This window comes from Nansenia antarctica (assembly GCF_963989245.1).
Source record: "Nansenia antarctica genome assembly, chromosome: 19".
Classification (NCBI taxonomy): Eukaryota; Metazoa; Chordata; class Actinopteri; order Argentiniformes; family Microstomatidae; genus Nansenia; species Nansenia antarctica.
The window spans coordinates 21,991,221-22,006,233 of record NC_137692.1 but is presented as its reverse complement, the minus strand read 5'-3'; the positions used below and the strand labels follow the sequence as shown (position 1 = coordinate 22,006,233).

The window sequence follows — 15,013 nt, the reverse complement described above, 5'->3', positions numbered from 1 at the left end:
CTTTGGAGCATCCTCAAGCAAAATATATATGAGGGTGGGAGGCAGTTCACATCAAAACAGCAGCTCTGGGAGGCTATTCTGGCATCCTGCAAAGAAATTCAAGCAGAAACTGTCCAAAAACTCACAAGTTCAATGGATGCAAGAATTGTGAAGGTGATATCAAAGAAGGGGTCCTATGTTAACATGTAACTTGACCTGTTAAGATGTTTTTGTTTGAAATAGCTTTTGATTTCAGTAAATATGACCTCCTAATATGACCTCCTAACCCTAAATTCATCAAATTACCATTTTTAGTTCTTTACAACCTATAAAATGTTTTGAAACTCTGTTGTGCATAATAATCTGGAACAGTGCAATTTGAGTTTTTTATTTAAAAAAAAAATACTGTTATCATTGGGAGGTTTGTTCAATAAAATTTGAATTATACTCTAACGGTTGATGACTTGAAAATTATACTGATTGTAATTTGCATCGACTATTTAGGAAAATCTGAGAAAAATATAATTTGCATAATAATTTGGAACGAGGTGTATTCTGGGCAAATGAGTTGTCAGTATGTTGGATCTGTATTTAGAAAGTGTTATTTCTAACAATGTAACTCTTGACTAATGTACCAGCACATCTCTCTCTTTTTATACCTGTCGACAGTATGTGTCGTTCATGTGGAGGTATTGTAGGCTAGTGTAATCTCCTTCGTCTCTCTGCCGATGTCAGCTTGCAAACTGCTGAGTTTGACGATACAGTATTTACAACTCAGTGTCCTGCAGTGAACTAACTGCTGGGGGTTAGCAGCACCTTCAGATTATGAATGGTAAATGGACTGCACTTACAGTATATAGCGCCTTTATACCAAAGCACTTTAAATGGCCTCTCATTCACCCATTCACACACCAATGGCGGAAAGCTACCATGCAAGGCGCCGGCCCGCTCACTAGGAGCAGTTTGTGGCTCAGGAGGTAGAGCTGCCGTCTAATGATCGCAAGGTTGGCAGATCGGCGGTTCGAGCTCCGGCTGACCACATGTCGAAGTGTCCTTGGGCAAGACACAACCCCAAATTGCTCCCAGTGAGCGGGCCGGCGCCTTGCGTGGTAGCTTGCCGCCATTGGTGTGTGAATGGGTGAATGAGAGGCCGTTGTAAAGCACTTTGGATAAAGGCGCTATATAAGTGCAGGCCATTTACCATTTAACTTGTGGGTGCAATGTTTGAAGGTAGAAAGATAGTATAGAGAGCCTATTTGGGTGTGTATGTAGCTGCCTTCCATCACATGGGCTAGACAGGCTTACTTGATCATTTTATTTTGTGATTTTCTTAGGAAGGACAAACAATGTACAGAGTAAACATCCAACAACATTTAAATAAACTTAATGAAAACCCATGGAACCCTGCAGTGTGTGAGTAAGGGTGTCTGATACCTTATTCTATGGACTGCACTTATATAGCGCCTTTTTCCAAAGCGCTTTACAACGGCCTCTCATTCACCCATTCACACACACATTCACGGCAAGCTACCATGCAAAGTGCCAGCCCGCTCACTGGGAGCAATTTGGGGTTCAGTGTCTTGCCCAAGGACACTTTGACACGTGGCCAGCCGGGGCTCGAACCGTCGATCTGCCGACCTTGCGATCATTTGATGGCGGCTCTACCTCCTGCGCCACAGCCGCCGGCTGCTGTAATGCCTGTGTAAAGTATACTGGATCAGATACAGAGAAAATGTTATCATTGTAAAAATCCACATCTAATAATTCACACACAATCAATACAACTACACATGTAAGCACAAGTGACAAATACAAAAACACACATTCATACAAAGAAATTCTGAGGAGGGTGAGTGAGGATTCTAAAGGAGTTGTTTCTGTTATGGTGATGCTAGAACATTTTCACATGTTTATATGAACAGACCTTTCCAGAACGACTGATTCTGCTAACATTGTGCTAAAAAAAACACCCTATACACAAAACATATATACACAGAGATTAGATTAAACAGATTAAAAACCAAAGGTGATCGAGCATTCCAAACCGTGGCTCCCAAACTCTGGAACGCTCTTCCCTTGGAACTTAGATCAGCGGTCTCGGTCGAAGCATTTAAAAAACAGCTCAAGACTGTCCTGTATAGACAGGCTAACCCCAAAAGCCTGTCTTCTTTTTGTGTCTTGTTATTATTTGTTGTACACTTGTTATTTGTTTCTTGTTTTTATTTTCACTTGTTTACCTATTTCTTTTAACCTGCTATTACTTTTGCTCTTTAATTATGTTTTTATAGCCTATGTAAAGCACTTTGTGACCGCTGGTCTTTGATAGGTGCTATATAAACTTACTTTACTTACATACTTACTTACATAATTACTTACTAGAGGACAGTGTAGAAGACCTACAGTATCTGTCCTTAGGGCAATACAGCTACTGCTTCTGTAGAGTCCAGAGGAATAAGGTAGATAACTAGATAAATATGTGAATCAAATTGGTAGCTAGGTACCTTATTTAGAAGGTTCTTGGCACTCATTGGGCATTGGGTAGGAATGGGGCTATGGGGCAGGGATGGACTCTGGGATGTCACCCCAAGTGTAATCTCCCTCGAGGTTTGATGGAGGTTTGAACCCAAGGTGGGATCGGAACATGGGCATCCCACAGAAGTCAGGGTGGAGCAGGTAGCCAGAGAAGGTACTGCTGACTTCACCGCTGGTATACATGCCGTTGCTGGTAGTGTCCCTCACCATTAGCCAAACTCTGTCGCCTTCGCTCAGGTGCAGTGCCACCTGATGCGACGCCGTGCCCAGGTTAGCGGTCTCGGTGGTCTTCACCACCGGCACGAAGTTGTGGAAGAGCCCTACTTTAAGCACCTTCCCGTAGATGGAGAGGTGGTAGCTGAAAATGTAGGTGCCGTCGGCCGGGGCGGTGTAGAGGCCCGACTCTGGGTCGTAATGACCCTGCATGTTGTAGATGACACGAGAGAAGACCACGGGCATCCTCGGGGCTGGGTAGTTGGTCTCCAAGGCTGCTGAGAACGCCGACTGGACGGTGGGGGAGCAGGGCCCTGGGATACCCATCATGCCCTGGTCTCCCAGGTCTCCTTTCTCCCCAGACACGCCGTTCTCTCCCTGAGGACCCGCCTCACCCGTCTCCCCCTGCTCTCCCTGAGGTCCCTGTTGCCCGTCTAACCCGTGAACTCCGTCTTGGCAGGTACACTCCCCCTCAGCCCCCTGTTCCCCCGTCTGGCCATCAGCCCCAGGGGCACCTGGATCACCCATATCACCGGTGTCTCCCTTTGGTCCCATAGCCCCAACTGGCCCTTCAAGTCCAGGCCGCCCTCCGACTCCTGCAGGTCCTAGTAGTCCTGGTTGACCCGGGGGCCCGTGGCCACATACTGGACAACGACCCTCATCACCCTTAGGTCCGTGCTCTCCTGTTGGTCCGTCGAGACCACGGTCACCCTTGTCACCTGAAAGATATAGACCACCAAATATCAGTAGAAAGTCCAGTCGAAGGCAAACCTTTCATTTTGTTTTGTTAGGATGATTGGATCACAAAGCACAGCTTGTTCTAATGCACTAATTACCTTTTCATTTCACAATACGCAATAGTTCTATCACTCACCTGTGAAACCACGCCCTCCTTTCGCTCCCGAGAAACCTACAGGTCCTTTGTCTCCCTTGAGGCCCTCCTCCCCCTTTTCACCTGAGGGGAACGACACGTAAAAAATGGATATGAGAAATTGGAACATGCATGTTTGAGTGAATGCTCCTTGCCAGGATCAGTGTAGTTGATGTGTTAGTGTTATAAATGAATGAATGAATGAATGACCAACCAACTGACCAACTGACTTATATAGCGCCTTTATCCAAAGCGCTTTACAACGGCCTCTCATTCACCCATTCACACACACACACACACCAATGGCGGCAAGCTACCATGCAAGGCGCTGGCCCGCTCACTGGGAGCAATTTGGGGTTCAGTGTCTTGCCCAAGGACACTTCGACATGTGGCCAGCCGGGGCTCGAACCGCTGATCTGCCGACCTTTCGATCATTAGACGGCGGCTCTACCTCCTGCGCCACAGCCGCCCCCAGTCTACTCGTTTGCTAATTTGTGAAGGTACTCTATAGATATGTAGTTTGTTACCCTTTATTCCCTGCCTGCCCCAAAATCCAGGACGGCCTCTGAACCCAGTGAGACCTCTTATACCGGAACTTCCCGGGCTTCCTGAAATTGGAAAATAATGTGTTATGGTCACACAGAGGGAGCATTATCCTCTTCAGTTCCACTTCGTGACGTTAGAATTATAAGGTTTATTTTTGTACATAATCTGATCCATTAGGTGTTTATTAATGCCTGTGTGGTGTTATTTTTTAAATGTTGAAAGGTTTTAGTTGGTAATTAATCAAATACAAAGGTTCCATCTCACAAAACATAATGGAATGTAAAAACTTTGACGCTCAATATCTCTGAACTACCCTAAACGGAGATAGAACCTTATCATTCTAAGCTCCCGACTTGGCTCACTCACTCTCTAGTAATAGCTAATACGCTATAGATAGTGTTAGTATTACATTAAATCAAACAACACTCTGTAATATGTACTCTATATTAAATCTATGCTATAAGCCAATACACTGTACATAGTGTATGTATGTAGATGGCTACAGAGAAGAAGGCAGTTTTGGCAAGTAAAATGCAAAATATCTACAGTGGTTGTAATAGGTTATTGATGAGTCGTGAGCTTAGAATGATAAGGTTCTATCTCCGTTTAGGGCAGTTCAGAGATATTGAGCGTCAAAGTTTTTACATTCCATTATGTTCTGTGAGATGGAACCTTTGTATTTTATTAATTACTAACTAAAAAATGTAAACATTTTAAAAAGAACACCACACAGGCATTAATAAACACCTAATGGATCAGATTATGTAAAAAACTCAAATTTTGACAAAAATGGAGATAGAACCTTATAATTCTAACGTCACGATAGGTTATTGATGAGTAGGTACAGGTCAGGTACAGGTAAGGTCAGGTACCTGGCAGACCCCTGTCACCACCGTCTCCCTTGGCGGCGCTGCCCTTGCAGCGGGAGCAGATGCAGAACCAGGGCACCTGGTCGGCCGGGGGAGGGATGGGGGCGTCCAGCAGCGCCTGGCAGAGGGACACATCAGTGTCGTCGTCCCCCTGCTGGTCTGGGGGGGGCACCACCCCAAGCATGCTGCTCGTCACTGAAGAGAGGGAAAGCCCGAGCAACAATCCCAGCAGAGTCTTCATCGCCTTGGGAGGAAGATAGATAGATACATGAGAGTGAGATGTCATATAAGCTCTGCTGAACATGTTCTACCAATCAAGTGGATTCATGGCCATTGCAGTGCTGTACGCAGGTGGTATGCTGGGGGGGGCATCATCGAGTGCGACACCAAGAGGCTGAACAAGCTCGTCTTCTGTGGTCCATAAGACGTCCTAGAAAGACGTCATCTGAACCCACGTTCCTGCTTCCCTGAGGACGTCTTTTGGACTCTTTGTTTACCGGGTTATTAGGAAAGCTGGTTGTGTCCTCTGATGAACAACCCCCCACACACACACAAACACACTCTGATGAACACCCCCCACACACACACACACACACACAAACACACTCTGTTGAACAACCCCCCCCCCCCACACAAACACACTCTGTTGAACAATCCCCCCCCCACACACACACACACACACAAACACACTCTGTTGAACAACCCCCCCACACACACACACACAAACACACTCTGTTGAACAATCCCCTCACCCCGGTCAGTTAAGCCTTTGCACTTACCATATTTTTGCACATTTGTACACCTCTTTTTTTGATATAGCCTCTAATTTATACATCTGTATACACTATACTGTACATAGCTACCTTAACTGTACATAGCTCACTGCTATCCATCTCTTACTGTATACCTATAACTACCGTACTTGCCATACTGTACCACATCACTTATCACTATTATATCACTATTTGCTCTTCTGGTTAGATGCTAAAACTGCATTTCGTCGTCTGGTACTTGTACTCTTGCAACGACAATAAAGTTTAATCTAATCTAATCTAAATCTTAACATGTACATCAGTTAAAGCCAAAGACATTTTTTTTAAAATCACCAACGCTCTTCAATGCTCTTTGGTCACTCCCACTCCACCATATCGTGACGTTAGAATTATAAGGTTCTATCTCCAAGGTTCTATCTCCAAGGTTCTATCTCCAAGGTTCTATCTCCAAGGTTCTATTTCCGTTTAGGGCAGTTCAGAGATATTGAGCTTCAAAGTTTTTACATTCCATTATGTTTTGTGAGATGGAACCTTTGTATTTTATGAATTACTAACTCAAAAACGTCAACATTTTAAAAAATAACACCACACAGGCATTAATAAACACCTAATGGATCAGATTATGTAAAAAACTCAATTCTGACAAAAATGGAGATAGAACCTTATAATTCTAGCGTCACGATATGCATTCATATTCCCCAGCGTTCAGCTGCTAGGTACACTCCTGCCTCACTTACTGCTCCGGTGGAGGGTTGAGCCATCTTCCTCAAGTTTGAATCTTCTTGAAGTGAATACCTTGACACCTAGGAGAAGCCTTCTTATACCCCTGTCACCCCCACACCTCTCCTCCACCACATCACCACCACACCACTCCTACTACCATGTACTCACTCAGGAGGGTGGTGGCCAGGTTATGGACCTTTGTGAAGCTGTGAACTAGATCTTTTTCTTCTACTTTTTTCTTTTCATGTGTTAAGGTGACCTCAATAGGACTTTGTTGTCCAAAAAACACTTCATAAGTAATAGGACAGTAAAAGAGTAATCCCGCTTGTCGTGAAAAAGATAGGACACCCCATGAAAACCTGTTGTCTTTTTCAATATATTTAAACATGGACGTTTCATATTAATTTTTAACAATATTGAGAGATGGAGGTAATATAACTAAACGAATAAAACTGAAAGAAAAAATAAATCTGTAAAATTGTAATTAATAGAAATGCTATTTTCTTGTGAGGGAAACGTTAGGACACCCCCACATTTATTACTACTTAAATTGCCTAAAATTAGAATCAAGCGCACCACATCAGGTGCAAATGATTAGAACATTGTTAGAGAGGATTTTTGGAGGAGCCTGTCTTATTTAAACCTCAGACATTCCGTTTGTTTGCTCTAGATTGTTGAAGTCAGTGAAGTCAGTGGTGTCACCATGGAGAGATCAAAATAGTTCTCTGAGGGTTTCAGAAAGAAGGTTGTAGATGTGTATGAGTCTGGGAAAGGGATTTAAAAAGATATCCAAACAATTAGAAATCAGCCATTCTATTGTCTGGAAAATCATTTACAAGTGGAGAACATTTTAAACAACTGCAGGTCAACATGGCCAGGTCAGGCCGTCCTAGCAAGTTCAGCCCAAGAGCAGACCGCAAGATGTTTAAAGAAGTCTCCAATAATGTTCTCTGTTCCTCCAGTATTAAAAAAAAAAGAAGAAAAAGAAAGAAAAGGTTTTAGAAGAAGGTTTCTCCTTCTATCAATGGCCCCGGGCCTGAGCTGGATTACTCTTCCTGCCACGAATGGTGGACTGATGATTCACATGCTTAGTATTCAAATGTATTGATTGTAAGTCGCTTTGGAATAAGGCGTCTGCTAAATGCCAAAAATGTAAATGTAAATGTAATGTCATCACAGGACCTACAGGTAGCTCTTGCCACAGTTTGATTTTCATGGGAGGTGTGCAAGGAGGAAACCCTCGCTGTAAAGGAAAACCCCATCAGGGCAAGACTAGCACGTTTGCCAGAGAAACACCTTGACAAACACCAGAGACTTCTGGAACAATGTTCTTTGGACAGATGAATCCAAACTTAAATGATTTGAGCACAGTGACAAAAACAACCCTAACCCTAACAAAAGGCAGCATTTTAGCACAAAAACCTCATACCAGTTATGAAGCATGGGGGTGGAAATGGTTATGGTCATAGTTTGGGGCTGCTTTGCTCCGGCAGGGCATTGGCCAGGACAACCTCATAGAATCCACTATGAATTACTTATTGTATCAGAGGGTGCTCGAGGAAAATGTGAGAACATCTGTCCAAAAATTGAAAGCTGAAGTGAATGTGGACCATGCAACATGACAATGACGCAAAACATTCCAGTAAATCCACGAAGGAATGGTCTAAAAGGAAGAAATGGAGAGTTCTAGAATAGTCAAGTCAAAGCCCGGATCTTAATCCTATTTAGATGCTGTGGGGTGATATTGAAACGTGCCGTGCATGCAAGACACCCCTCAAACATCACACAGCTGAAAGAATTCTGCACGGAGGAGTGGGAAAACTTTCTCCCAGTCGATGTCAGTATCTGTTGTTTTTTGTTTGTTTTTTTAATTAGGTTATTTCAGCCGAAGGGGTGAATATCAGCTATTAGGGCATAGGGCATAACTTTTCCCTCAGTAGGAATTGGCATATTTGTTCTTTTGTTGTTGTTGCTACATACATGATAACAAAGTTACATTTTCATTGTTTTTGGTTAAATTACATCACCTTTATCTATAAATATTGTTTGGGGAAAAAAAGATCAAATATTGATATTTCTTTCATATTTCTTAAAACAGTAAATATTTCACGGGATGTACACATTTTTTCACATGACTGTATGACTGATGCAGCTGAAGTGATTGAGCTCATGTCATCCGATCCTGCCGGGATCCCTATAGGTGTTTATTACAGAGGCCTTGGGACATGAATACCCAGGTGGATTGATGTAGGTCAGCTCTCACTAGTGATGGTATAGTTCACATAAGGAGAGTTTGTTAGTATGGGTTTGTTGTTCATACTCGGGTGCATAAACCCTTTGACTACTTTGAGATCACCTATTCGTGACGTTAGAATTATAAGGTTCTATCTCCATTTTTGTCAAAATAGAGTTTTTTTTACATAATCTGATCCATTATGTGGTATTATTTTTAAAATGTTGACATTTTTGAGTTAGTAATTCATAAAATACAAAGGTTCCATCTCACAAAACATAATGGAATGTAAAAACGTTGACGCTCGATATCTCTGAACTACCCTAAACGGAGATGGAACCTTATCATTCTAAGCTCACGTAATATCTTTACCCTCATTTGTTTTTGGTCCCATTTTGTGTTCTTTCATCAGTCACTGAGTGTTGACGATGCCAAGTGGGAAGTGGGATAGACTGGGGGATGATGAAATTATTGTTTTGATTTGTTGACAATTTCCAAGTTCCATTTAAACACAGACTCAAACCAACCTCCTGAGATGGAACACTGAATGGCACTGTGCTCTTCAGACTCAGATTCAGATAACGTTTATTGCCATTATGCTTGACACGTATAGGAATTTGCTTTGGCGTTACAGTAGGTGCGTTTATGCTTTTTTCACATGTATACATGAACAAAAACAAATGCAAAAAACAGGACAACACAGGACAGACAACAGTGCATTGGATAGTGCTATATATATATAAAGTGCAGTGCAGAGTTTTTCAATGGGTCCAGTGCATATTCAGTCCTGAGCAGACTTGGGGGCAGGGGGGGAGGGGGAAGCCAGAGTCATTTAGCAGCCTGGCGGCCTGTGTTAATGTTATGCCCCTGCCCAATTTGCTCTTTTGAGGTGGTGGTGTGTCTGAGGAGGTGGGGCCATGCTGATTCGGCTAGACGTACCTGTGGGTGATGACCTGTGGCTGATGACCTCCAAGCCCTTCAAAAAAAGACTGCAGTCTAGGGAAATGTTTGGTCGCCCTTGTCACAATGCCTACCTGTTTGTTTTGTGTTGTTTCATTTACTAGTTTTTTTGGTTGGACATCTTTTGCCTTTTGTTGGGGGGTGGGTTTGGTTTGTTTTTCTCCCTGAGAAGGATGTTTATGTCTTTGGGTTGTTTGCTCGGCAGGGCGGGCGGTGAGTATTGGTTTGCTTCTGTTGTGTCCCTGATCCGCCCCCTGCTGCCATAGGTTATTAAGGTAGCGGGGGAGATGCCTGTTTTGTTTATTCTTTTACTAGTGGAGGTTTTGTTGTTTTATTCTTTCTTAGGTAGTAGGTCTGAGGGCTGTCCATTCAAACATGACCCTTTTACACACCATCTCAGTGACTCTGACCCTTTTCTTATGTTGTGGCTGGCTTTATGTGTACGGATTTTTGAGCCAGCACTTTGGTTTAGTCCCTTTTGTTTCCTTGGGGACACTTTCAGCCGTAACACACTGGAACATTACTGGCCCAAACAACCACATTATATGTATAATATGTTACAGTACATATGGGAAAACGGTTTATGTCGGCATTTCCGTGGGACATGGCAGCATAAAACGTCGACTTGGCATGTCTACCCCTAACCTTAACCCTAACCCTACCCCTAACCCTAGCACCCTAGCACCTAACCCTAACCCTAGTTTTCCCACATGTACCGTATTCCCACATGTACCGTAACATACAGTATATATCCTTAAATGTACCGAATCAGCTTCGGCGCTACGATCCGAGGAAGAGACAGGAAGAGGCCCCAGCTCAGCTAAGTGAGCTATAGGGGCCCCCCGATAACAATCAACCTCTCTCACCTTCTGCTACGGGAACCAGAGATCGTTTCATTCATGTCGCCTCTATAATGAGTTAAAAACCCGCTGTGAAACTTGAGTCCTTACACATATAAGAGCCGGTAAACAAAGGGTAGAATGTAGCCTGCCTACACCCAATAAGTGACCTTGTTTCCACCAAATGAGACGTTGTGAAGAAGACGATGTCCTTCTTCATCTTTTGTCTGACCATAGTTCCACTACTTATAGACAATGTGTACGCTGATAAGATGCAGGGATTTTTTCCTGGATACACGGTGTACAGGTTTTTCGCCCTTGCTTGCTTGCTATGCGCCGGTGGTCCTCGGGCCTCTCCTCGGGGGCCCCCGGCCGCCTTGCGTGCTTGGTCTGTTCCGCTGCTGGGGACACCTGCTTGGCTAGCCTGGTGCGGGGCTATTATGGCCTGTGCTTGGTTGGCTGGGCCGGGTGTGCGGGGCGGCTGGGGTCCCCCGGGTGGGGGGGTTTGGGGGCCGCTGCTGTGCGCTGGTAGGCAAACTGGTCGTAGTCGCTCTGATTAGAGGGCTGCAAGGGAATCTTCTTGGCTGCACAGTGTACAGTTTTTTTTTACCTTTGCCTGTTTGCGTGCTCTGTCATCATGTGAAGCGCATTGAGTCACATCTTGTGAGAAATGCGCTATACAAATAAAACTTGATTTGATTTGATTTTACTTCCAGATGCCCAGCATTCCAGCTTTGGTATAGATATGATTTAACCATACATGATGCTATCTGGTTACATCCTGATGGCTTTGTCACCGTGGTCCCCAAAGTAGCTTAATTTATTGTTATTTGTGGTATAATATTTCTGTATGAAGTTTCTTTCTGTTGACAAATATTTGTATGACAGATATATGTAGCTATACATCATATATTTATTATCAATGGTAGGCCTATGCATACTTCATTATCAAAAAGATAATATTAGACCTATTTCTTACAAATGATTTCTTGGAATTTAAAAATGGTCTTTACTTTAAATCCAATAAACTCATGGTAGGAATGCAATTGTTAAAACCACAGGGATGATTATACTCTGTCGTAAAGAGGCCAATAAAGGATTATCACCCCACGATAGTAGACTTACAATTGAACAGGGGATAGAGGATAAGACATATTTATCGATTGATATTTTAAAATCTTTCTTTTCTGTTTATTTCTGATATGTGACATGGCTGTTTGTTTGTTTTTTTGTGTTTTTTTGTGTTTGTGTTTTTTGTTTGTTAGTTAGTTTAAAAAAAAAAAGAAAAGAGAAAGAACATTCTCTGTTATTGTTTATGGACAATGTACTGCATAACAAAGTGCAAAACTAGTTTTCTACTATTACATGGGACAATAACCTCCCCCACGGGTTGTTGTTGTTATGTCCTGTTGTGTACATGTCTCTGTGAAATTCAATAAAAATATTAACCATAAAAATCTGTCTGGTGACACAGCGACAGTAACACAAATACTTTTAACTGCTTGGAAGCGCTTGAACCTGTGTGGCTCAGTAGGTATGCCCCTGGCAAGGCTACAGTTCTGGGTTCATTTCCCAAAGATTGTACTTAAAAAAAAAAGTATGCCATACATTCCATCTTGAATAAAAGCGTCTGCTGAATGGCATATTTTACATCTTATTCAATGCGAAAGTGCAACCAAATCTAATAATAACTCACAAACGCTTGTAAAAAAATACTACTTGTAAAAAAAGTATGCCATTCCATCTTGAATAAAACCATCTGCTGAATGGCATATTTTTACATCTTATTCAATGCATTCAAAGTGCAACCCAAATCTAATAATAACTCACTCACTCACTCCCTTAGTGGGGTGTGTTGTCATCTCTCGACCACTGGGGGGCGCTAACTCCCCTCCACATCCACACACACCCATGTTGTTCCCCGAGGGCCTAACGGGAGGATGGCGATGGCAGTGTCAGCCCAGGGCCTGGAGGAATCCTCGGATAGCGAACCGGAGATACAACACGGCTCACCGCAGAAACTCATACGCAAAGTCTCCACGTCGGGTCAGATCAGAAGCAAGGTAAATAAAACAGTCATTTGATCATTGGTATAACAATGCTGGCGAGCTAACCTAACAGCCGTATCGATGGAGGCTTTTTCCATCCATCTCCTGGCTGTGTGTGGATGTAACTCAACTAGGCCCGATGGACATCCTCGGTGTTTCCTACTCCTCTTCATCCGCGAGATGGCGACTTGGACCCCGAGCTTTAGACCCGCTTAGAATCGACTAGGAGATTAGATCGTGACGTTAGAATTATAAGGTTCTAGGATCTCCATTTTTGTCAAAATTGAGTTTTTTACATAATCTGATCCATTAGGTGTTTATTAATGCCTGTGTGGTGTTATTTTTTAAAATGTTGACATTTTTGAGTTAGTAATTCATAAAATACAAAGGTTCCATCTCACAGAACATAACGGAATGTAAAAACTTTGACGCTCAATATCTCTGAACTGCCCTAAACGGAGATAGAACCTTATCATTCTAAACGGAGATAGAACCTTATCATTCTAAACGGAGATAGAACCTTATCATTCTAAACGGAGATAGAACCGTATCATTCTAAACGGAGATAGAACCTTCTCATTCTAAACGGAGATAGAACCTTATCATTCTAAACGGAGATAGAACCTTATCATTCTAAACGGAGATAGAACTTTATCATTCTAAGCTCACGAGTTCTCTTCCCACCGACCGATCAGCATCAATATTATTATAATAATAACGGTATTAGCTACTAACTGTGTTTGTGATGATGCTGAACACGATTATTATGAACTAACTGTATGTGTGGCTTACATTATAATACGTGCATGCATAAAACCATTAGCCACTGTTTTCAACATCTTCCTGCAAGTCTCTTTATTTGTATGTCCAGCTGTCATTGAACATTGAACATTGCACATTGCACATTGAACATTGAACATTGCACATTGCACATTGAACATTGAACATTGAACATTGAACATTGCACATTGCACATTGCACATTGAACATTGCACATTGAACATTGCACATTGCACATTGAACATTGAACATTGAACATTTGACGTTCTCAGCTTTTTGTATCATTTCGTGCGTCTCACGTTTAGATGTCCTCAGTTGCCAATTTGTTGTTTTGGGAGAAAGAAGTCTTGCATTTTATTTTTTATTTTTTTTACAAGAGAACTAGTTTATAATTAAACTAGCTAGTAACTTCAACACACTTGCTTCTATAACCACTATTCAAATCACACAGTCATTTCATTGAGCTAGTAAGTAAGTAAGTAAGTAAGTAAAGCTTTATTTATATAGCACCTTTCATACAAGAAATGCAGCTCAAAGTGCTTTATGAATGAATGAATGAATGAATGAATGAATGAATTTACAACAGAATAAGAACATAAAGTGAATATAAAAACATATCTAAAAACATATACATGCATAGAATGAATATAAAATCAGGGGAAAACAGTAAAAAGAAAAGGTAAAGATCTAACTTTCCATATCCCTTTCATCTCCCTACCTTACACAGTCTTTCTGTACTTCCCACTGGCTTTCTAGTGACAAGTACTCCAGTAAAAATGCAAACACAACTCATTTGCATGCAACTTTTAGATCATCTTTCTAGTTTAGGTCGGTGTCATGAGATTGTGAACTTCTAGCATGAAAACGGGTAAGCTAAGCTGCTTTTGCATTTAAGTCTTAAAAAAACCAAATGTTTATAGAATTATACCAGATTGTGCGGACTGAAATGACTATGCTGTCTATGTTATCTTACACAGAGAACATCAATCATTGTTGACGTTAATCTGTTAACAGACATATCACTTTTTATATCGCTATTTTTTTATCTCGATCACACACACTTGACATTCACCAGAGCAAAACATAAGCGAAATGTCAACTGACACTCATGACATGCATATAGGCCTATCTTAGGCTGGCCTAGAGGCTTCGAAATCCCCAGGCAAAGAGACCCACAGCATCACATCTATGCGAGGTCAAGCTTCCTGTTCACTGAGAGACAGAGAGAGAGAGTGTGTGAGATCCACAGAGCAACAACAGCAGAGAGGGTGTAGTACTAGCCTACTTCATGTTTTTTTTTTAAAGCTGGTTCATTGAATTTGTTGAGACCCAGTTGAGACACATCATGTGGCAGAAGGTTTTTAGTGTATTACCACCCTTCTCTTTCAGCTTGGTGAAGATAGCGTTCAGCCTTTACTATTTTTTTCTGAGTGGGGCAGTCCCACTCATATTTTTCCTTTTATTGACAGATACAGTAGAGATTTGGACAGGAAGGATGGGTAAGAGAGAGAGGAGGGATGACATGCAGGACACGTCTGCGGCCCGGAATCGAACCGGGAACCCTGCGGTTACATGGTCAACGCTTTACCCGTTACGCCACCAAACGCCCCTAGTGGCCAGTTTACTCTTGATAGAGAGCTGACGAAT

At 42.3% G+C, this 15,013-nt stretch overlaps 2 protein-coding genes across 2 annotated transcripts in view; one reads left to right on the top strand and one right to left on the bottom strand.

Moving 5' to 3' along the window:
• Positions 1-2,529: 2,529 nt before the first annotated feature.
• LOC308173999 (uncharacterized protein) lies at positions 2,530-5,194 on the bottom strand (the record flags this gene model as incomplete). Its single annotated transcript, XM_080549052.1, has 4 exons — positions 2,530-3,443; positions 3,599-3,679; positions 4,123-4,203; positions 5,014-5,194. The coding sequence occupies 4 exons, from the start codon at positions 5,192-5,194 to the stop codon at positions 2,530-2,532; spliced, it is 1,257 nt and encodes a 418-aa protein (XP_080405178.1).
• Positions 5,195-12,478: 7,284 nt separating this feature from the next.
• The window catches only part of dgkd (diacylglycerol kinase delta), a gene marked incomplete at its 5' end in the record, with an annotated part of 30,886 nt that continues 28,351 nt past the window's right edge, over positions 12,479-15,013 (top strand). The window contains one exon of the mRNA XM_080549120.1: positions 12,479-12,601. Coding sequence (XP_080405246.1) covers positions 12,479-12,601 — 123 coding nt within the window. The remainder of the gene's footprint in view (positions 12,602-15,013) is intronic.